This window comes from Arvicola amphibius, chromosome 6, assembly GCF_903992535.2.
Source record: "Arvicola amphibius chromosome 6, mArvAmp1.2, whole genome shotgun sequence".
Lineage (NCBI taxonomy): Eukaryota > Metazoa > Chordata > Mammalia > Rodentia > Cricetidae > Arvicola > Arvicola amphibius.
In genome coordinates, this window is record NC_052052.2 from 39253501 (window position 1) to 39278051 (window position 24551).

General features: G+C 44.4%; 2 protein-coding genes across 2 annotated transcripts; both read right to left on the reverse strand.

Moving 5' to 3' along the window:
* Positions 1 to 269: 269 nt before the first annotated feature.
* Positions 270 to 24509, reverse strand: Txndc12 (thioredoxin domain containing 12). Its single transcript, XM_038332452.2, has 7 exons — positions 24273 to 24509; positions 15072 to 15132; positions 9500 to 9552; positions 6663 to 6736; positions 4667 to 4736; positions 3208 to 3291; positions 270 to 996 (listed from the first exon to the last, which is right to left on the reverse strand). The coding sequence occupies exons 1-7, from the start codon at positions 24367 to 24369 to the stop codon at positions 917 to 919; spliced, it is 519 nt and encodes a 172-aa protein (XP_038188380.1). The 5' UTR covers positions 24370 to 24509; the 3' UTR covers positions 270 to 916.
* Positions 11675 to 13876, reverse strand: Kti12 (KTI12 chromatin associated homolog). The gene has a single exon (XM_038332447.2). It carries the CDS (start codon positions 13198 to 13200, stop codon positions 12136 to 12138), a length of 1065 nt encoding a protein of 354 aa, XP_038188375.1. The 5' UTR covers positions 13201 to 13876; the 3' UTR covers positions 11675 to 12135.
* Positions 24510 to 24551: the final 42 nt, after the last annotated feature.

Below are 24551 nucleotides of genomic sequence, written 5' to 3' on the forward strand. Positions count from 1 at the left end.
TAGAAGTACAGAGATGCTCTCACCTGTATTCCAAGAGCTCAGAAGGCTGGCATGGGAGAATCACTTGAACCCAAGAGTGTGAGGACACCCGGACAGCCTAAGATTCTGCCTTAATAACAACAAAGGAGATGCCCAGGTGCTCACCTGGATGTAGGTGGATGAGCAGGGGTCCTAGGCTAGGACTCCTAGTACAGGCCAGTTTTCTTCCTCATCCTCTGCGCTACCTCTAGCCCTTCTTCCCTTCCTAATAACAAAAGACTGCCACAGCATCTGTTTAAAGTTTTATTAAAGCTTAGTGAAATAATTAATATCTTATCTCTTCTTTTTGTTTTAACCCCAGTACAAAAATACAGTTGATGAATTGACAAAATGGCTCCATTCAGGGCTTGAAGGTTTTGGTTTCTCTAACAGCAACAGGGAAAGCATGCTTCCAGCTGGGGCTGAGTCCCAGCACACGGCCATTCGTGACACACATTCGTGCGAGCAGGGAGGCCTGCACAGAGAAGGAAGGCCACAGGAATTCAGGAAGAAGCCCAGGATTATCACCAAGAGAAAAGGAGAATGATGTCTTTAAAAACACTATAGAAAAGCTGCTTCCCATCTCCGTTCACTTCAGCATGAGCACAGCAGGAGGAAACGGGCAAGGACGCAAACACTGATGTGGAGCAAATCTCCAAGTGGCTCATGTTTTGTACCTGACAGTTTCATCCTTTACATTCAAAGGAATGGCTATTTAGGAGAGAGGGAGCAGAAGACATGGCCATGCTGCTGGATGCACAGACCGCTTCAGCAGAAAGCCTCTTCCACAGTGAGAGCTCCTGCCAGTGTCGGTAGAAGCTCGGTTTCCTGGTGGTTGAACTGTTCTGGGTGATTCCTCAGGATTCCTGCTGCTTTTCTTCCAGAACACTCCTTCATGTCACAGCTCATCTTGAAGGTGCTTCTCTCTGAAGGCATCACCTGTCAGCCTCTCCTGAGCTTCCTTCATGCCCTGAACAACTGGAAAAGAGGTAAGGGACGGGTGAGTATGGGCCGTTGTTAGCACCTGACACGGCACAACATAGACTTTAAATGTTTTCGGAGAGATATAAGAGTGTAAGGCCTGGACTCGAGATCCGCTTCTGGATTTCAGCCCTATCATGTCTTTCTTTTCCCTTCCTGTCTACAAAGTGAGAGAATACTACTGACATCTGACTGTTGCGGAAATTAAGCAATACAAGTGTTTCATAAACTAGTAAGACCTATAGAAATGCTAGTCCTTACTTTGGTTAGTTTTCTAGCATTCTTGTTGACCCCATCGTGACTGCACATGCTCACTTGACACTCAGGGAAGGGGAAGCACCCTCCTGCTGCCCCTCTGATGCCTTTGGAATGACTGCTGCATTTACCTCATTCCCTGAAGAGAAAATAATGTGTGAGTAAACACACACGCATGTGCACACCACGAGGGGAAATGCTCTTAGGATCTTTACTGAAGGGCTTGTCATTTTTACTATTAACCAACTATAACAGAAAAAGCCAGGTTTTTAGGGGAAGAAAGGAAAGACAGAGGCAGACAACGTGCCTTAAGCATCTCTGGAATCCCTCCTAAACACTCATTTGCACTTCCAGGGGGGCAGTGACGTCAGTGCCTTTGAGTGGCAGCTCTACAAGGGCAAGGGAAGGAGCTGGGCTGAGCCAGTCTGTCTTGGGACTCTTGGAAACCCATTCATGCTTGTTAAAGTAGCTAATATAGTTAGCTTTTCCCTTTATGTGTTACTTATGCTTTTGGTATAGCCAGGTTTGAATGTTTCCAGTCTCATGCCAACTAAGCTGTGAGGACTCTGGGAAAAGCCTTGTGCTTGCTTACCTTTGGATTGTGTTAGTGTGGAGAAAACAAAAGCAATTGCATAGTCTAATCAGGAGATGAATCTTGAGAGACACAAGTTTAGGACTCAAAGCCCCACTGCCCTTCTCTGTGTGGAAAGTCTGCATCTAACACCACTTCCAGGTTCCTGCACTGGTTAAGGTGGGTGCATCCTCCTTACCCAGAGGACAACGCTCTATCTTTTCCCTTTTCCACTTTAGGAATAAGAGTTCCAAGGACAGATATGATGTGACCAGTGACTTGGCAGTCTAACAATAGGTGATACCATGGCAACTTAGCAAGGGACTTCCCTTTAAAGGTGGTGGTGGGAGAGGGAACACAGTGACAACACAGGACATCAATTCCAACCCTAGAATGACAGTGCTTCAGAACCAAGAGACCAAAAAGTGAGGCAGACACTTCAGCCTTCCTTCGCCCTCTGTGCTAATGCCATTCCCTCTGCCTGTAATATGCTTTTCCCTTTTTTGCTGACTATAACTCACTCTTTGGACGCAAGCTACCTGTTTCTAGCAAGTCTTACTCCATACACACTCATTTTCATGGTGTGAATTGTCTTTGTGTCTTTCTAGGGACACATTATTATTCTGTATTACATTTTTTATATTGAGCATGTGTGCAACAGCACTAATCTACAACAGCACTAATAATCTACAACAGCACTAATAATCTACAACAGCACTAATAATCTACAACAGCACTAATCTACAACAGCACTAATCTACAACAGCACTAATAATATACAACAGTACTAATCTACAACAGCACTAATAATATACAACAGTACTAATCTAATCTACAACAGCACTAATCTACAACAGCACCCGTGGAAAGGTCAGCAGACAACTAGCAGGAGACAGTTCTCTCCTTTGAACTTAGGTCGTTCAGGTTTGGCAGCAGGTGCCTTTACCCACTGAGCCATCTTGCCAGAGCCAGACAAATTCTTACACTGTCTGTCCATTTTGTTTAATATCTATGAAACTGCTTTGACTTGCTCAGCTAACAGTTTGCATTTCTTATCCTCTGGATTCTTACAAGAACAGTACAGGCGCAATGGAAAAACAAAACAAACCAAATCCAACTCTGACTTATTAACTGAGGCCAGGAGCAGGTAACTACCTCCGTAAGCTTGGGTCCATCAGCTTTTAGCCAGTCATTAGCCCTCCCACTGGAGTCTAAGCAGCTGGGGAAAGGCCCGGTTTTATCTTTCAGTTGTATCTGCTATGGTATCTCGCCAAAAGCTAGTCCTGTGGGAGATGGTTAGCCAACAGGCTTACGGAGCTGGGCTCCTGTCCCAGACCTCGTCTGGGTTCAACCATTCTGCCTCCCGCCCCTCAGAACTGCACCTTGCTCGGCACTGGCGTAGAAATATTTGTAGCTGGGGTTTCCACCCTCATTGATGATCTCGGGGCGCACCTTGCCACTGGGATCTGCGGAAGACAAAGGGGAGAGGGCTGCGGTAATCCGACACCATTTGGTACACTAGGCCCTCAGGAGACAAACCCGCTCTGCAGTTCATTAGGTCACCTCCCTCCTCTGGAACTTCATGCTATAAGCGTAAAAAATTCCATGTGCTCCCTTGAACACAGCTAATCATTTCCATCCCGTACCTTGGCAAATGCTATATTCCCTTTCTGGAATGTTCTTTTTGCTTGATAAAGATAAAATTACACATTTCTTTCTTTTTCATTTTTTTCCTTTTTTTTTAAAAAGAAAACTATCTTTTTTCATTATACATACCAATCCAAATTCCCACTCCCTTCCCTCCTCCTATTCCTTCCACTTACCCCCATCCCCTAAGAATTATATACATTTCTTTATTTATGTCATCCATTAAATCTGGCAAAAAGTTTTTGGTATATTAATTTTTGGATTTTTTTGAGATAGGGTTTGATGTATTCTAGAACAGCCTAAAATGTCCTATGGCTTTTTTGTTTGTTTGTTTTTGTTTTTTCGAGACAGGGTTTCTCTGTGTGTAACCCTGATTGTCCTGGAACTCAGACCAGGCTGGCCTCAAACTCAAAGAGATTTCCCTGCTTCTGCCTCCCAGGGCTAGGACTAAAGGCCTGAACTACCACCACCTAGCTCAAACTTCCAGCGGAGGCTGGCTTTGAATTCCTAAACCTCCAGTCTCTGCCTCCTGGGACTGGGACCAAAGATGGTGTGCCACCATTATAGAAAGACAAAGCTGGGTGTGGTAGTGCACACTTGTCCCAGCACTGAGTGTGGGAGTGCACACCTGTCCCAGCATTGGGGAGACGAGACACAAGTAGAAGTAGGTGTGGCTGAGTTCCAGGCCAGACTGGTCTACAACGCAAGTTCTAGGACAGTGAAGGCTGCTACACAGAAAAACCCTGTCTTTAAAAAACAAAACAAACAAACAAAAATGTTGAAAGACACATGCCCGGTTGTGCTATTCCGTTGGTTGCTGCACACAGACCCAGGGGTGGAAACTATCTATCCTAGTAGTGCATTTGATATAGGGGCGATGTCCTAATGACTATGAATGACTTGGTGGGGGTCATACTTTTTATGCTTCCCTATAAAAGCAGTTATTTAGTGGAAAAGTTTGTTCATTCTCGTTCATATTCTTACCACCACCACTACCTCAAGATCTCTCTGTAGCCTAGGCCAGCCTCAAACACATTATCCTCCAAAGTAGAATTATAGGCGTGCAGCACCTTGCCCTGCCCCAGGTCCCTTATTCTTGGACACTCTGGTTTGTCATCAGTGTAATTCCAATATTTATCATTTCTCTCTACCAACCTCTTATCCTGGGTCACCCAAGAGGTTTGTCTGCCTTACCCAAGAAAAGGATGCGTGGAATATAACCCCCATCAGGGCTGAATGCTTCATCCTTGGGCTCCTCTTCATCCTGTTAAGATTAAATAATCCTTAGATGAGGACATATTCTCCCTCTCTTCAAAGCCTTCCAGAGGACTCCAGGCTTGCTCAGGCCAGGGGGCTCCGTGTGACCCACCCATGTCTCCTAGAACAACTTCTTTTTTCCTGGAATTTGCTTTGTAGACCAGGCTGGCCTCGAACTCACTGAGATCCGCCTGCCTCTGCCTCCCAGGTGCTGAGATTAAAGGTGTGTGCCACCACCATCTGGTTCCCCTAGAACTTCTTAAACTTCATGTTCTACCTTGTTCAGGCATCTTTAGCCACATTAATCCACTTATTACTGTCATTCAACAAACCAGACACTCGTAACTTGGGCTTCTGGACTTGCTCTGCCTAGAGACACTTCCCCACCATCCACCAGGCTCACTCCCTTTTCTGCTTCTGAGTTTTGGTCAAATATAATTTTCTTTCCTAGATGCCTATTTTAAATTGTTAATAATCTTATTTCTTTTGCCTTTAGCTTTCAGCTATAGCTTTAAACAGCATCTGATGTATTTCATGTTGCTTGTTTTCCCGTGCTAGACTGTTACCCCAGCGAGGGAACGCTTTTGTTTGCCGGCGCACTCCCAGTGCTCTGTCGCTGACTCGCACACAGGATTTCCCCAAGAGTGGATAATGTGACACCAGGACTGCATTTCCTGAAGCTGGGAATTCACTGGAGACCTCTTGTCCTCTGAGTGAGAAATCCCAGTCTACCCCCAGAAGGTAAGGAGATAGTGTTCAAGGGAAATAAACAGCAAGGTTCCCATTACAGGGATTAAATAGGGTCATTTATGGGGGCCAGAGAGAGCACTGGCTGCTCTTCCAGAGGACCCAGCACCCACATGGCAGCTCTCGCTGGTCTGTGACTCCAGTTCCAGGGCCTCTGACACCCTCACACAGACATACATGAGGGAAAAAAAAAAAACAACGAACACAAAATAAAAATAAATTATATATTTTAAAATAGGAGCATTTATTTAAACTGCTTTAATTAGCAGTGGGCTATCCACTAACTACACGCTTGATGCTTCAATGTTGCCTCTTTACATGTTCAGAAGATTGCTGGACCTATGTTTAAGCAAACAATCTCTTTAAAGAAACACGTGTCTGGAAGCATCATGATAAAGTGCTACATGGTGCCACACTTGAAGAGTATGGCCAGAAGGGAGCACACCTTGCTCACAGTATTTTCTCACGTATTAGGCTCTTAGGATTTTGACAAAAACCACACACTTGATTTCAGGCCTCTCTATGAGTTGGGAATAATATCAATGACCTAAACAATCCCTTCTGGGTTTTGGGATTTTTTGATGTTGTTGTTTTTGTTTTGTTTATTTGTTTGTTTTTCAAGACATGGTTCCTCTGTGTAGCTTTGAAGCCCGTCCTGGAACTAGCTCTAATAGACCAGGCTCACAGAGATCCGCCTGCCTCTGCCTCCCGAATGCTGGGATAAATGGCGTGCACCATCACCGCCTGGCCTCTAAACAATCCCTTCTAAGCCTAAGACTTGATAGTCTAAGATTCAGGACCACAAGACTTGAATTCTGTATCAGTTACATAAAAAGATGCCTCCATGAGGAAGCAGGAAGGTTGCACAGGAAAGGCTAACTCAGCCAAGCATCTAGTAGGTGCTCAGCTGAGTCACAATTTTCAGAAGTTGTAGCCTCTCTATGTGCCCATCTATAGAATGACTATATGGAAATTTAAAATCTATCACAGTCAAACACTAAGGATGAAAAGACTCCATTCCTACTTCCTCTCTAAATGCTGGATGGCTTTCTAATACATCTTTCATGTAAGCCTTAGTAGTCAAGAGAAAAACAACAGTTCTACCCATTATCACATTATGCTAAATCTAAAACAATACCTTAAGATCACAGGGGACATGGGGAGGGGGGAACTCTTAAAGTCTTACCTCCAGATTTACCATAACAAAGTTATGGGACAGTTCTGAAATTTCCGTAGATTCTGCAAATTTGGGTTTTAAAGCTAGGGAGAAAAAAACGAGAAGATTTCACAATGACAAAGACATTAGGATACCCAAACACTAATGAATATAAACATCACTAATTCCTATTGGTGGGTCAGGTATTTACTAACCTAACTCATATGACTGAAACTTTTAAATCTAAAAACCTAGCACTGAGGGCTGACTGGGAGATGGCCTGGTCTGTAAAGCGCTGCATGCAAGCCCGAGGACCTAAGTTCAATTCCCTGCACTCACGAAAACAGCAGGGCACAGTAGCATGCACTTGAAGTTGCAGCGTCCAGGAGGCAGCAATAAGTGGATTCCTGGGACTGGCTGGCTGGCTTGTTGGCCAGCGTCACCTAATCCAGTAGCTCCAGGTTCCACTGAGAGACCTCACCTCAAAAAACAAAGTTGGGACCAGCAATATGGCTCAGCTGTGCAAGCCTGGCAACCTGACTTTGATCCCCAGAATCTATGGAAAGGTAGAAGGAGAAAACCGAACACTCGGAGTTGTCTTCTGGCACACATCATGTGAGCACATGCACAATAATAAATAAAATGAAATTGAAAACATGGAAACCAGTTGGAAAAACATTCAAAGCTGATCTCCAGTTTCCACATGCACACAAATGTACATGTCTCAACATGCACAAACACAATTAAAACAAAAAAAAACAATTAAAATTTAAAAAACAAAAACAAAAAAACCCAGAAAGTTGAACTACTTAAGTTTAAGAACAACCTGAACAACATAGCAAGACCTGTCTCCAAAAAAAAAAAAAAAAAAAAAAAAAAAAAAAAAAAAAAAAAAAAAAAAAGAAAGAAAAGAAAAGAAAAGAAAAAGAAAAAATCCAGGCATGGTGTAGCAGGCCTTTATTTCCAGAGTTTTGGACTCAGAGACAGGTGAATCTCTCTGAGTTCCAGGCTACCCTTTTCTACAGAGCAAGTTCCAGGCCAGCCATGGCCACACAATGAGACATGTCTCAAACAACACTAACAAGTAATAAGAACAAGAATCTTTCTAAAAATGCAATCATAAAACAAGAACTGGGCACCTAGATCTCACCCTGCTTCTAGCACTTGCACTGTGATGTGACCCCAGCCGGGATTCTTGTGAAACGAAGACAGTGGGGGGCTGGGAGTGGCAGCACAAGTCTTTAATCAAGGACACAACAAGAGGATCTCTCAGGCTGAGGCCAGCCTGGTCTAAGTAGTGAGTTCTGGCATAGCCAGGGCTACACAGTGAGACCCTGTCTCAGCAAAAAGGAAAAAAAATATGGGCTGAAGAGATGTCTTAGTGGGTAAGGATGCCCATTGCCACTCCTGATGACCTAAGTCCAATCCCTGTAGCCCACATGGCAGAAGAATGGACTCCCACAGTTGTACTCTGAACTCCACACTGTAAATGATGGAGGAGTGTCTATGTATATGTATATGTGTGTACATGTGTGTATGCATGTGCCATATAGCACACATGGAGCTCAGAAAACAACTATGTGGAGTCGGTTCTCTCCATCTTTACATGGGTTCCGGGAATCAAACCTATGACGCCAGACTTGTGTAGCAAGTGTCTTTACTCAATAAGCCACCTCACGGCTCCCATAGTTTGCTTTTTAGTTATATTTCAATTTAATTTCTATTGAAAAAGGAACCACAATGTTAGTAGCTGCTGGGGGGAGGGCATTGACCCTCACACTGTGACCCAGGCTATCCCGAACCTCACTGGAGTTCTCAGGTTCCAGCCTCCCAAGTGCTGGAATAAGGAGGCCCAACACCACCTCTTAAGTTTTCGTTTAGTTTCTGTTGTTGTTATGGGTCTCTTGGGCTGGGGGTGGAGCTCAGTTAGTAAAGTGCTCGTTCAGTATGCACAGTACCCTGGTAGAAGATCTAAGCTTGAAGTCATCTTCCACTACACAGTGAGTTCATGGCTAGCCTGGGCTACATGAGACCCTGTCTCAAAACAAAACAAATCAAAACACCCATACAATAAATACGAATAAAATGCTGGGACAGAGCGATGGTCAGTGGTTAAGAACCCTCCCTGCTCTTTGCAGAGACCTGAGATGAGTCCCAGGATCCACAGGGTGGTTCAATTCCTGGGGATCTACTCTTCTGTCCTCTGAAGGCACCAAGTATAAGTGTGGTACACGTACATACATGCAGCTAAAACACCCATGCATAAAAGATATAAATAAATAAAATGGTACTAAAGAAAAATCAACTTTGAAAGTTTAAGAAAAAGCAGGGTCTCTCAGTGGAACTCACGCTATCCTTGTATTTCTGATCCTCCTGCCTCAGGTTCCCAAGTGCTAGGATTACAGGCATGCACTACAGCACTTGGCTTGTACACTCCTCTTATTTATCTTATTTTTGAGACAGGGATTCACCCTGTTGTCCAGGGTGACCTCTAATTTGTGCCAATGCTTCTGTTCAACTTCCTGAGTGCTGGGATTACTGGAAGCTGCCATGCCCAGCTGAACTTCTTTCCAAACATGGCAGGCAGAAAGAATACATGCCACAGGCAAGTATCCTCCAGTTCTGATTGATTCTCTCCTTCCCTAAACAATATATATCCCTCTGTACAGAATTCCAGCTTCTGCTTAAGATGTACTGTCTGAGACATTAACACACTTAACGCCATACACCAGGTAACTGCATCTTACTCTTCCCATCCCCTTCCTATTTCTTTGGTATTGCTCACGGCAATCAGCAGTGCTCTGCCAGCACCAACGCTAACATGTTGACATCTCAAGCCTAATGTCGGGGGGAACAACTGTACCTACCTTTGCAAGCTCCACACCAAGACTTATGGATGATCACCATCAGCGGCAAGCCACTTAAAAACAAAGAAATTATATTCTAGTAGAATCCCTCAAAAGCACGCTAACAAAACCATCAGTTCACTGAGTCAAAGAGTACTGCATAGAAATGTTTCTGTTGTATGGTTTCAACAGTAAAACTGTAAAACAGTCCAACTATTTAATAGATTATATCAGAAAAAAATACTGTAAGTTCTGTTTCCATAAATTCTGCAAAGTTGGACTTTAAAAGTAGAAACAAAAAAAAGTGAAATAAGAAAAAAATTATAATATTTTGGTGGTTACTGTATCTCAAAGTGATTATTAAAAAACTGAAAATGTAAACAAAACGTTCCATTAATATGCTAAATATAAAATAAGGATATAAAATTATCGATAGGAGCTGGGTGGTGGTGGCGTATGCTTTAATCCCAGCACTCGGGAGGCAGAGGCAGACGGATCTCTGTGAGTTTGAGGCCAGCCTGGTCTCAAAGAGCTAGTTCCAGGGCAGGCTCCAAAGCTACAGAGAAACCCTGTCTCAAAAACAAAACAAAACAAAACAAAACAATCAATAGGGCCAGGGAGATGGTTCAGTGGGTAAAATGTTTCTATTACACTTAGAATTCCTGAGACAAGGTGTTCTCAGCTGTCTTTACCTCCAACACATACAGTATTGCTGACAGACATCAAGCACACAGTATTCACTATACACCAGTGCTATTGTACATGATTAGCTCCTTTAGTAAGTGTTAGGTTGCTATCTACCTCACCTCAGGCTTACTGAGAATCTGAATGGACTGACTTCTGCCTTTAGTATCTGTAAAGGCTTATAAACCACACGAGAAGGACAAGTGTACGCAGATGGCAGGATGTAGGTGACCATAACCAAAATGCACTAAACTCCACAGCCTCACAAATCCCAGGGTAGAAACTTCTTAAAAATTACAATTATGAGCCAGGCATCGTGACACATGGCTTTAATGCCAGCAGTCTGGAGGCTGATCTCTGAATCTGAACGCTAGTTTGGCTAATGAGTTTCAGGCCAACCAAGGCTACACCCCGATAAATAATTTCCTGGAGTGTAAAAAATAATTTTATTTAGGCTGACCTTGAACTCAGAGATCTGCCTGCCTCGTCTCTGAGTGCTGGGATTAAAGGCGTGTGCCACCACCGCCTGGTGTAATAATTATGTTTATTTCAGTGTGTGCGTGCCTTGCACGCTCCAGGGAGGAAGGGAGACCAAGCAAGCAAGGAAGGAAGAGAGCAAGTTCACTGAAGATCAGAGGTCCTCTCCTTTCACTGTGTAAGCCCTGGGGACTGAAGTTGGACTGTTACGCTTGGATGCATGACTGGCCATCTCATCGTGATTTTACTTTAGATTCAGGTCTCTGACTCTGTAACCTAAACTGGCCTAAAATCATGGCAATCCTCCTGCCTCAGTCTCCTGAGAGTTAGGATTACAAACATACTCCAACACACTTATCTAGGGTGGATACTATTAATGATCTCATAGAAATAAAAAAAATTAATCTGTGATATAGTTCAATGGTAGAGCATTTGCCCATCCTGTACAAGGTTCTGGGTTCAATCCCCAGCCCCACCCAGAAAGATCAAGACTCCCAAGATATTAACTGATCACATGAAATTTAAGTTCTGCCATTTATAAGCTAGCAAAAATACTGATTCCAAAACCAGTGTTCTTTTTGGACGTTGCAGTGTCCTTCACTTAGAAGAGTCATCTAGACAGAACATGTTTGCTGACCATCTTTCTACAGCTGCGTTTCAAATACTAACTTTTCTACAGTCTCCCAAAAGCACCTTCTCCTAAGAAACTAGTTAATCTTCCATGGGTTCTGTAATGGCCATCCTTCACCTAATTAAGCATTCTACACAAACAATTACTCAAGACCAAAGCCAAGTCTGAAAAATTATACGGATAACGGGAATGCAGTATTTACTGTCTGTCCAACAAAATTAAGATTAGTGATGCTTGCCTCAAAATATACGATGAAGCACGATTGCTATGGAAGGTGCTAAAATATAAAGGCCAAACAAATGAGCCTCTCATATAAAAAATACTATCAGGCAAAAATATGCCACGATACATGTAAAGTACTAAGTTACAGTGATAACATTAAATTATATTAAGAGTCCAGCAGACAACTTTGAAAAATTTTATTAGAGGAAATAACTAATGGTTGTCTTATACAAATATCAGTTTCCCAGAACAAAAAAACCTGTGTTCGATGATGCAGGATAGACAGCAAGAAGTACTATACTCAAATATATTTGTAGTATGAAAGGGCCATATAAAACTGTATCATCTTCGTCTTCTACTCACAGTTGACTTAAAATAATTCTCCTCCATCCAGATGTAATATCCCCAGGCAGAGTCCAACCAAAGAAAAACTGCCCACCTGAGATTTCTGGAGCTACTCCTCTTATGCCTTAGCTTATGCTATACACGCAGGCGTGATATGCACAGCGGTGGCCAGGAAAATGAGTTAGTCAACCCTAGCAACCCTAGTACAGTAGGCTCTGCAGACCTTCACACACTATTCTTCCCGGACAAAGTACAGTATAATTTAGACAGGAACTATCGCCGCCTCCCAGTGCCTCTATTAGGGCAAATTTTGGCTCAGATACTTTAGAAACATATTGGACAGCTGAGGTAGGTTCTCGTTGTTGGGATGCATTTTTGTGTAGGAAATAAACTGGCGACGGAGACGACTCAGTTCCGCCATGGTCAAGGGCCGGGTAAACAGGAAGTGCTCCGTGGTGCCAGGAAGCTTTAACACGTCTCCGGGTACGGCGCCCTTCTGTGCTTCCATCACGGCACTCAACACCTGGCTCGTGGCCTGATCCAGCTGGTGCAGAAAGCTGCCAGAGGACAGGGGCTGGGACTGCGTAGACTGATGGGGCGGGGGTGCCCGGTTCTCGAACAGTGCAGATCTGATCTCAGCCAGGGGCAATGGCTCTTCAAAGCCCACCACGGTGAACAAAGGTCGATCCCAGCGGTTCCGAGAGTCAGGAGCCTCAAAGCGCTGCGCTAAGGACTCCAAAAGTTCGGGAGGAAAGGCACTGGAAGCAGGCTTCGCAGATTTCTCGGATTCCGGAGTTACTCCCGCTGGAGGATCTGATGGCAGGATTTCCTCCGGATCCAGTTCCCTGGGGACAGCCGGCCGGGCTGCCCCATTTTCTAACAGGCTGGCGGGGCACTGTTCCCCCACGGCGCCGGCCACCCGAGGTTTCTCGCCCTCCGCGGTTCGCGGCCTCCAGCTCACACTGACAGCCGCCGGGTCGCGGTTCTCAGCGGCCTCAGCCCCCTGAGGTCTAGGGCTCGGCCAGACCGGGCGTATGCAGTAAACCAGGCAGAGAGGCGTGCGCGCGGCCCGCGCGAGGCAGTACAGCTCGTAGCGGAAGCCCTTGATGTAGTTGAGGGAATCCAGGATGACCACGTCCTGCCGGCTCAGGCGCCGCTCCACCGCGGCCCGCAGCGCCGCACGCAAAGCCTTCTCACCGGCAGGGTCGCCGTACGCCGTCACCGTCGCGTCCTGACCGCCCAGCACCGAGGCGTCGTCCACCACGTACACCGTGCGGCCCTCGCCGGCCAGCGCCCGGCGCAGCTCTTCAGTCCGCTGGCTCTTGCCGCTCGACGGCAGTCCGCAAAACACCACGAGCGGCATCCTCCCTAAGGACACCCATGTGCGGACGGCCGAGTCAACTTCCGGCGTGAACCGGAAGTGAAACCCGGACGTCCTGTTTTCCTACAAGAGCTTTTGTTTCTATGGAAACGGAAATGCTACACCAACCGGTTCAAGAACAAAAATTCTCAGAAAGGAGACATGGAGATTAGATGGCATCAGTTATTTACACCACATGTTATAGGTCTAAGAAAATATGATTGCCCTGGCGCCAAAGATGCCCATTAATTAGGATTTAATGGGCATTCCACAAAATTACTAGCACCACATTTAGCACAGAGAAAGCAAATTACAAATGAAGCTTCTCTAGTCAGGATTTCTCTTACAGCTAGTAGCTCTTAGTAAATGTTTATTCACAACAACTATTTCAATCGTCAACATCTTTCCGTGGTATGATATGAACATAAAAACCGTTCCCCTAAGGAAATTGAGGGTCTTAACTGGAAGAATTAAGTGCCCACACACAGTAAAAAATGCTACGGGTAGCCATGTTAGTGTGAAGAATAGAAGTGGAGAGATACCCAGAAAACTCGTTGAAGACTTGGTTGATATTTGAATTTGTCTCTGTTTGGGAGCGGGGTGCTGGGCCAGGGCCGCATGCAGGCACTCTGCCACTGAACTATATCCTTGGGTCGGATTATTTTTATTTTATTTTTTAATATTTTTATGGTCTATTTAACTTTATTTTATATGTATTGGTGTGAGGTGTCATATCCCCTGCAACTGGATCTTCAGACAGTTGTGAGCTGCCATGTGGGTGTTGGGAATTGAACCCGGGTCCTCTGGAAAAGCAGTCAGTGCTCTTAACCACTGAGCCATCTCTCCAGCCCCTTCAGATTATTTAACTTGAAAGACTAATGGGAATTTTCATCTTGGATAGGTTGTCAAATACAATGCAGATTTCCCAATTAAATCTGAATTTAAAATTTTTTAAAAAACACATTACGCTGCATAGACATATTCTATTTTCCTTTATGTAAAATATAAATTTAGCTGGGCATCTTTTATTTCTATTATTAAATTTGGCAATTCTATTGCAGAAGGTTGAGACCCCAGTGTCAAGAGGCTGTAGGATCTGTTCTGGAACAGCAATTACTAGCGTGGTAGGTGTAGAAGTGTATGTGTTAGCATGCCTGTGCCAGTATTGTGATATCATATAGGACACATACTTTGGGGCAGAGTAAGTCTCCAATACACTACAGTAGAGAAATGGAAGTCCTGGCTCTGCCACTTAATAGCAGCTTAAATACTGGAAAGTAGCTTCACTTTTCTGTATCTCGGTTTCTTTTCTATAAAATGTAACAGTTATTTCATAGGTGCACCAATCTCAGAGGCTGTGAAGATTAAATAAACCAATCCATGTAAAACTGAGTTCCCGACCTCCGCCTCCTCCCCCAGCCTTGTGCTCTGGGTTGTACACAGACCTGAAACACAACATTTTAGCTTCAGGTTAGTAGGCCGTATAACTTAGGGTTGAGAGCACAGGTTCTTTAGTTAAAGAACCTAAAGAGGTGTTGGAAGCTCAGCTCTACTTTATACCAACTTGTGATCTTGGACAAATTAACTGTTGAGTGACTTAATTTCATATCGCTAAAAAAAACCAAAGAAACATACTTCATGGAAATGTGAAAACTAAATGAGTTGGTTGAGATTATCTAATACCCGGTACACAGTATATGCTGAGCTTTTTTTTTCCAGGCTGACCTCAAACTAGAGATCCGCCTACCTCTGCCTCCCGAGTATTATTTAGTTCTGAATGTGGGGCTTTGACATAGCCCTTCACCTGAAAGCAATGCTAAGCTAATGGCTAGAAAGTTTTGTTACTGCCAATGGCACGACACCACGTTTTATACCTTGCAGCTGCTTCTTTCTTCCCGTCTTCTAACGTCCTCCAGTGAATATGATCTCCAAAGCCTAGAAGGAAAGAGCCTTATAAACATCCAGAGCATAGGTTCTCTGGGTATAAACCATGAATCATCACACTCCCCAAGCCTGTTTTCAGGCCTCTCAATGGAGATAACACCATCTAATTAATGATTGTCATGGAGATTAAACAAGGATGTGAAATGCTGGGCCAACAATACTGTAAGAATGAATGGGAATGTCCGAAACTGAAAACAGAGCACATCACATTTCAATGACACATGTTGTGGCTTTCAAGTCACAAAGACGTAGATCTGGAACTCCACTTCCCATTAAGTGTGTGGGGTTTGAGTGGAGCCATCTAAGTCCCAATCTCACCATCCAGAAAATCAAGACATTAATTTCTACCTCTGAATAGTGACATAAAGAACTAATAAATGAGGTCATGTAGGTACATCAATTCAGCCAGATTTTTTTTCTTTTTAAAACTATGTTCTTTATTTATCTGGGCATTCATATGTCACAGCCTCTGTGTGGAAGTCAGAGGACAACCTTCAAGAGTTGGCCCTTGTTTCTTCTCTCTCTCTCTTTCTCTCTCTCTCTCTCTCTCTCTCAGCAGCTTCTGTCTCTCCCTTCTCCCCACTTCTCCCCACTTCTCCCCTTCCCCGTTTATCTCTCTCTCTCTCTCTCCTCTTCTCCCCTTCTTCCCTTTCCCCACCATAACCTACTTTTAAAAAATCCAACCTTATAAATGCAAAAAAAAATTATTAAAAAAAAGAAAAGAAAAGGAGTTGTCCCTCTCTTTCTACCATGTGGGTCCCAGGGACTGAGCTTAGCTTGACAAGATTTGTGGTAAGCACTTTTACCCAATGACCCACCTCCCTGGACCCCATGATCTTTCTTAATTACATTACTGCGTAGTAAGAAAATTTTCAGAGTTAATGTCCTAAGGATAAAAGAAGTGCTTACAAAGGCTTCAATAAGAAAATAAGACATGGCTAAACAGTGGTGGAGCACGCCTTTAATACCAGCCCTCTGGAGGCAGAGCAGGCAGATCTCTAAGAGTTGGAGGCCAGCCTGGTCTACAGAGTTCCACGACAGCCAAGGCTACACAGAGAAACCCCATCTTGAAAAACCCAAATAAAACAAAACAAAACAAAACAAAACAAAAAAAAAACCTAGCTGGGTGTGACGGTGCACACCCTTAGTCCTAGCACTCGGGGAGAAATGCAAGCAGTTGGAGCTCTGTGAGTTCCAAGGCCAGCCTGGTATTCACAGAATTCCAGGACAGCTGAAGTGTATGTGAGAGACCTTGTCTTAAACAAAAACATCCACTCACTTTTGCAACCTAACTCTACACTTTTCTTAAAACCCAAGACACAGAAGCATTTTCTGCCTCTTTACCCACAGCACTGTTCTCTCTCTCCCCTCCAGGCTTTTTCGTAATTGGTCCACCTCTGCCTTTCTTCCCCACGCTAGCCTCCAGCTCAGCACTGAGGCAGAAAGCCCAGAGAGCCTGTCGTCTGATAGGGCCGCTCTCAAACCACTCCATTCTCCCCCCACACTTCCCAGACATCCTTTACCATCTGCGTTCACTTCCCTTACTCCAAGGGGAATTCCCCTCTTGCATCTTTTTCCTGTTTCCCTCGCATGCAGCAGTACACATGCAGGTACTCCATAAGAGTTCTTGAAAATCTTAGATTCTTTCCAGAAAATGTTAGTGATCCTAATGTTAGCTATTTATTTAAATGTATTTATTTTTCAAGTTTCATGTATCTATTATCTCTTTTACCCCCCCCCCCCCCACTAACGCCCTTCTTCCTAGTAAGTCCCCTCCTAGTTGTGTATGTGCCCATTTAGTTAGGGTTGCATGCACGAGCCTGGCTGGGAGGTTATTTACTTGAGCAAGGGCACCTTACTAATGGCTACACCACTGAGGAATGACACCTTCTCCAGCAACCATTAAGTTATATGCCTATTGAAGGGCTCTAGCAAGCCCACGGCAAACACGGCTCTGACAGGTTTTGTCTTTTACCTTTCTCCTCCTTGCTAAACCACAGCTTACATTCCTGAAGGTAGTCACCAAGTTCTAGTCCCTTATTTGGCCACTTCCTCCTCCTGAGGCTGACCACCAAGGTCCAGCCATCAAAAGTTCCCGTTTGACTCTATTAGTAAGAAAAGTATTAAATTCTTAATTTAAAGTCCTAATTAACACGCCCAATTAAAACAAACCAACTCATCTTAACAAGGGGTTTCCCTTTTTCCCTTTAGACACTGTTATTGCCTTTGGGCCACGTCTGTCTCCTCTCCAGCCAGAGGCTGTCTTTTGTATCTCCAGGTCAAACATCAACCCCCTGGCCCCTTTCCTCTTCTCTCTTATCATCTATCTCCTGTCTCGGTCTCTTACTCCCTGCCTTTTGTCCATCTGGGGCAAAATAAATCTCCTTTGTGCTGCAAACTCAGTCTTGCTGTGTCCTGTGGCGACTCTGGTTCTTTCTCCTCACAGGGGAGTGGGGCCTTGTGAGACCCTTCTGCAGACAGCCACAGATGCTGAGTTCAAGGTACAACTGCTCTGTCATGTCCAGAAGACAGCATTTCACAACATCCCCTCCCATCCTCTGGCCTTTACTCTTTTTGCCCTCTCTCCTGTGATGTTCCTTGTATCTGCTTTTACTAACATGTGGACAGCATATTTTACAAGCCAACTCATGTTTCCTTGACAATAATTCACGCTTTCCCCTCTCTATATTTCAGTTTTCTCAGGATTCAAATCCCTATAATTGTCTCTCATAAGCTTATTGCCGAATAGCAAACAAAAAACAGAAAAATGTTAACACAGTCAGCATAGGAACATCAGTGTATGGAGTAGCTTTTGCTTTTCTTTACAGCTGAGGCTCTGGGAAGCCAACAAGTTATCCCAGGTAATCTCACTGCTAACATGGGACTTCACATCCAGCCTTGTGCCTTTTCAGTCACTGCCTTTGTCTTTCAGAAATTTATTTCCCTCAAATGAATTACAATCTAATTGTTATCAGTGTTCCACCACGGGGGAACACAAGCTCACACACAAGTTAACACACAGGAGCAATATCGGAACTAACCATCATTATTTTCCCATGTCAACAGCATGGGCTACGGGCCAAGGGGGAGGGGGAGTGTCAGGGGCCTAAGGTCCAAAGTTTGATCCCGATGAGTGAATCACTGAGAGTGAATTTGGGAGGATGCCCAGGGCTGGGAGGTTTATCATCACTACTCACACGCCTCAAACCTGGACAATGGGGTCCTGCTTTGGCAGTGTGCCTGACTAAAGAGCCTGCAGCGGCACCCACCCACACAACAATGACATCCCAGATAAAATGGACTTCAGAGTAGACTTACTGCAACAATGGAAATCTCTCTGCAAACACAAAGTGAGCTGGAAGTTGGAAGGACAAGCAAAGGTGAGGTCACCCACACCAAAAGCAAACACCTACTATGATGTGGCAAACTAGAGATGAGCCTGAGACTCTCCTATTAAACCACAAAAGAAAACTAGAGGAATTCTAGGTCCGAAATCCAGTTCATCCCCACCCACCCCCACACTCAGAAAATATGAAACCTTTCTGGAGAGAAACATTCCCCTGGGAATTAGGGCTCTAAGGTAGTTAATGATGAACAACTGTTGTAAGTTTACCACCATAAATCCACAAATTGCTTTAAACACACACACACACACACACACACACACACACGTGCATGCAAAAACAAATCATCAGAAGCAGAGTGAGTTAGACTATGAGGACTTTAGGTACTAGGCTTATCGACCACAGAATTAAAAACAAAACAGAACAAAAACTACATATGAAGTGTTTAGAGAAATAACTCATGGAATCACGAAAGAAACTGTCAAATCTAAATCAGGAAAAGGTAGCTTGTGTACCTTTGCCATCCCAGCATCCAAGAGGTGGAGACAAGAGGATCATAAGTTTAAGGTTGTTCATGGAGTCATAGTAAGTGTGTTTGAGTTTTAAGGCCAGCCTGGATTCATTCAATTCCGTTTCAAAATCAGACAACAAAAACAAACAAGCAAACAAAAAATGTAGGGGCCGAGGGGCTATCTCAGGCAGTAAAGTTTGAGCCCCAGAACCCAGGTAATGTGGGCTTGTGATACCAGCAAGCTATTTTGTAACACTATAGTGCACTGTCAGATCCGGGTTGTTACAGCCTAACTGTGCACAGTCTCTCCCTATCTATGTTGAGGTTCTAATCCTCAGTGCCTTAAAATATGACACTGCTTGAAGACATGGTTTTGAAAGAAGTAATGAAGTTGATCTAATTCTTGAAGGAAGAGATTAAATACACACAGAGGGAAGACCATGTTAGTAGAGAAAAGAGGGTTATAAAAGCAGAAACCACCCCTGCCAACATCTTGATCTTGGTTTCAAGCCTTTAGAATCATCAAAACATAAACTTCTTATGTTAAAACCATCCAATGCAGTGTTCAGTCTGTAAAATGTTTGCTACACAAGCACGAGACCCTCTCCAGTCCCCAGAATCCATGTAAAAAGCTGGGGAGGTGAAGACTCAGGGATCCCTAGAGTTCTCTAGCCAGTCAGCCAAGTCTTGTCCCAAAGAGTGACCCAGTCTCAAAAACAAGGTGACTAGTCATCTGAAGAACAATACCTGAGGTTGACCTCCGGCCTCCATATGCATAAACACACACGAACATTAATCAAGATAAATAGAGGCCCACTTGATCTATAGTACTTACTATGGCAGCCCTGGCAAACTAATAGTGACATTCCATTTGTCAAAATGTACAAAACATACACTAAGAGTGAAATGTAGCCAGGCAGTGGTGGTGCACACCTTTAATCCCAGCACTCGGGAGGCAGAGGCAGGCGGATCTCTGTGAGTTCAAGACCAGCCTGGTCTACAAGAGCTAGTTTCAGGACAGCCTTGAAATGTAATATCAACTGGAGTAAACGTGTCAGTGCTAATACAGGAAATGGGAAGGAGGAAGGGCACATATGTAAACTATAGTTTCTACTCTGTCTTTCCTTTCTCTTCCTTACTGCATGTGTGCAAGTGTGCATGTGGGAGTACATGCCATTGCACCTGTGTAGAGGTCAGAGAAAAACTTTATGGAGTGAATTCTCTACTTTCACTTTTGTGTTGATTCCAGGAGTCAAGCATAAGTGGACACACTTGTGCAGCAAGCACTTCTGTTGAACCCTCTCTCAGGCCCCTCTTTTGTTTGCTCAGGTTTTAAAAACTTCAATGGCTAGGTTAAAAGAGCAACCTTAGAGACAGGCGGGAGGTAACCAGCTCTCCTGAATGCAGCAGAGATGCAGGAGATGAAAAATGTAAGCGCTTATGATAACAAAACCAATACTGACAATGTGTTGTTGAGCATAGCGCTTTTTAAAATCTGTTTACTGTTTACAGGTATTAATTTTTTTCTCAAAATAACCTTATGAGGTGCTAAGTCTATCCTTTCTTCTTACAGCTAAGGAAACCGAAGTGAAAGAGTCTGCCCAGGGTTACAGACCTGTGAGAGGCAGAGCTGGGCCTGGAGTGCAGGTGGTGGCATCTACAGTCAGAGCCTTCCACCCCACTCCCTGCCTCACTGACGGTGGTCAGCGGATAAATGCATGAGGGAATGCACCCCGAGGACCCCAGATAAATGCATGAGGGAATGCACCTCGAGAACCCCTGATAAATGCATGAGGGAATGTACCCAGAGGACCCCAGATAAATGCATGAGGGAATGCACCTCGAGAACCCCAGATAAATGAACGAGGGAATGCACCTCGAGAACGCTTCAGCTCTACAAAGCCTGCAGGGGTTTTGCTTTGTTTTTGTTCTCCCCTTGAAAAAGAGCTTATACAGGTACGGTTTTAAGCAGCCATACTCCTGGCCACGGCAGCTCGGAACCTCTGAAGGCATCCAGTTTCCTAAGGTGTCGCCCACAAGACAGTTTAGGCCAGGTATCTGCAAAGGAAGCTAAAGGCTCCCGCACCAACAGCTCTTTCCTGAGATGGTGCCAAACACAGGCAAAGCCATTTCCAAACCCACTAATTATGTCCGTGTCCAAGTTTTGTCCTAAAAGCCGTGTTAAAGACATCAGAAGAGCATCAACCCACACTCCAGCTGGTTAAAACTAAATAACAAGAGGTCAAGTGTCAGAGCTGGCAGCTGGGCCTGAGACAGGGAACACTGTACCTGAAAGGTACAGAGTACAGAGTAACAGCCTGGCCAAGAGATGTCTGCGGTCAGAAAGCTGAGCTGGAATCGCAGCTCAGAACTTCAATCGTTTGCATAAATGCTAAATATAGCTAACAAAAACATGTCTCCTGATGCGACTGTGGCTGTAAACAGGGCATGGAGTCTTAGTGTGCCAACTTTTAATTCCAGAGATTGAAATCATCGATTTCTATTGCGGGTGGGCAGGATGAGCGCGTGAATGGCTAGTTTTCTCCTCTCCACTGGAGGCCACAGTGGTGCCGACATGGGCTCTGGGACTCATCTTCCTGCTGTCCACTTAACTCCCAATGCCTCATTTTAGAGTCTTCATCTGTGAAATGGGGATGACAAGAAAAATATTACCCACCTCACAGAGCTACTCTAAGAATGAAAACAGTCGCTGTAGGAAAAGGCACAGAGCAGGGCCTGGAAGGCAGCAGAGGAGAAGTAAACACCAGTCGTTATGCTTCTCTTCATGGGTGAGACATTTGCAATTTCTAGTCTTTAGAGAACAGTGTTTTCAGACATTGGGATGTTAGAGCTATCAGGCCCTCAGGACACATCTCTAACCCAACCTTCTCCCTTAATAAATGGTCACCAGGGGAAGACCAGAGTTGGCTAAACGACCTGACCAAGATTAAAATCTAGGCCCTAATAATCCCAGTATAGTGCACACTCCACACTGCTGTGTTTGCTCTTCACGGTGAAAACTGCTGGGGGAGGGTAGGAAGGGTGGTCACTCCATCTTTCCTCTCTGCAAAGAGCCAAGGCATCTTCTGGAAAGAGCTGGAGCTACTTAGACATCCCAGAAGAAACAATACTGGTCAGAAATCCTGGGAACTCCAGCCTCGGGGAGCACTTGGTTTGTTTGTTTTTGTTTTTGTTTTTTGAAGTGGGGTAAGTATGATATAATCTTACGTCCATAGAATCTATATGTAAGTTATACATAGGCCAGTCTGTTTTACAGTAGGATTATCAATATTTGAAACATTTTGACCCAACAGGACTCACTGTGCAGTGTATCACATCCTTTATAGATAGACATCCACACATCACCTTAGAAAAGCTTTTTCTCACCTTCCTAACTCAAGTCAACAGCAGCTCCCTTGCCCTCCTCAGCTTAACTTCTTACTCTACCACAGGATTATAAGATAAAAACTGAAATTCTCTCAGTAATGTTATGACCTAGCCTATTCCCACCCTCTTTCTGACGAGAATACACATCCAGCAAAAGCAAGAGCTTGGTCTATTCTCTTTATTGCCACATCTCTAGTACCCAAGACAATGACAAAAATATCTGGTAATCAAAAATCAATACTAACACAGGTAACTGTGTCCAGGCCCACTGAATTTCTACTCAAACTCATTGCCCAGCAAAGAATGAAAAATGAGAAGCATTAAAAATAATCAACAGCTGGGTGGTGATGGTACACACCTTTAATTCCAGAACTTGGGAGGCAGAGGCAGGAGGATCTCCAAGTTTGAGACCAGCCTGGTCGATAGATGAAGCTACAGAACAGCCAGGGCTACACAGAAAGACACTGTCTCTAAAAACCAGATCAACACCAAACCAAACCAACAAAAAGAAACAAAAACAAACAACAGCTGGGCAGTGGTGGCACATGCCTTTAATCCTAGCAGAGGCAGGTGGATCTCTGTGAGTTCCAGGCCAGACTAGTCTACAAAGCAAGTTCCAAGACAGTCAAGACTATACAGAGAAACCCTCTCTTGAAAAACCAAAACCAAACCAAACCAAATCAACCAACAAACAAACAGGATAAAGAGATGGCTCAATAGTTAAAGAACATGCTATTCTTCCAGAGGTTCCCAACATCCATGTCAAGCCTGTACTTCCAGCTCCTGGGGAACTGCACTCTCTTCTGGCCTACTTGGACCATACCTTTATGCACATGCACACACACACACACACACACACACACACACAGACACACATGCATACACACACACATACACAGAGACACATATATACACACACACACAATAAGTCTTTTAAAATTAAAAACAGCATGATTGGGCCTGGAGATGGCTCAGAGGATAAGAATAGTTGTGAAGACAAGAGGGCTTGGGTTCAAATTTTAAGTAACCATATAAAAGTCTCATAAGTGGAGAACAAGCAGAAGAGGCAAACACTTAGCATCCTCTTCTGGCCTAGTCATGTGTGCCATGCACCAGCACACACATGGGCAGATACCACACTTAATACACACACATACGTACACACACCCCACCACAGCAGCAGCGGCAGGAGGAACCCATACAGTAAGATCAGTAATAATCAAAGCAGGGTTGGGATCCATTTACATCTCATCCAGTTAGCCAATTCAGCTTTCAAAAGAGACTGATGAGAAGGTATTCAAATTTAGAAAGATGTAGGTAACAGCATGGAGTAGAGGGTTCACACTTCCTAACTTTCATTCATAACCACTGATGCCTCGATCTAAGAAAGTCTGTTTCCTCCACACACTAGCTGAGCTACAACAAAGACAACTGTTGGTAACCTAGCAGAAGACCTAGCCTTCATTTGGCTTTCTTCTGCATCTCCCGGGTAATCAGGAGCTGGGTCTTGGGGGTGGTGAGGATCTTCAAACCCAAGCGGTTATCTCTGATATACAAGTCACCAGAGACCCTATTTCTTCAGGTGTAAAGGTGACAGTTCCAGAAAGTTTTCCCAAGCGCCCAATACTACACGTGTTGGTTTCTTAAACAGCCCAGTCCTAATTTAAGGGCCATATCTCCACAAACCCAAGAATTAAGAGCGCCCTCCAAGTACAACTTCCCTCTCTTAAATCCTCTCCCACCTGGTAGGTACTCCCTACCCCAAGATATCATCCGGAGCAGCTGAGGAAGATAAAAAGAAATCTGGTGTGGCCTAAGATTCAGCGAGAGTATTAGGACAAGAAGGGGACCCGAGGTCGGTAAAGATTGCGATAAGAACGAGTTCTGACCCTTTCCAAGCCCAGTACGACCATCTGAAGAAGTGATGAGGAGCAGGAAACTGCAGCACAGCAAACAGGTGGTCTCGAAACGAAGAGACATCTCCATGGTGGTAGTTGCACAGGGCCACCGGACTGAGAGAACAGGATTCCCAGCAGAAGGTCCGGTCCTCTCTCCTATCGCCGCTCAGGCCAACCCCTCGGGTTCCCAGATTTCTTTTTTCTTTTTTTTTCCTTCTCCCAAACACTGAAGGAAGTGATGTTAGACGGATGTGGGCGGTGCCTCCGGGG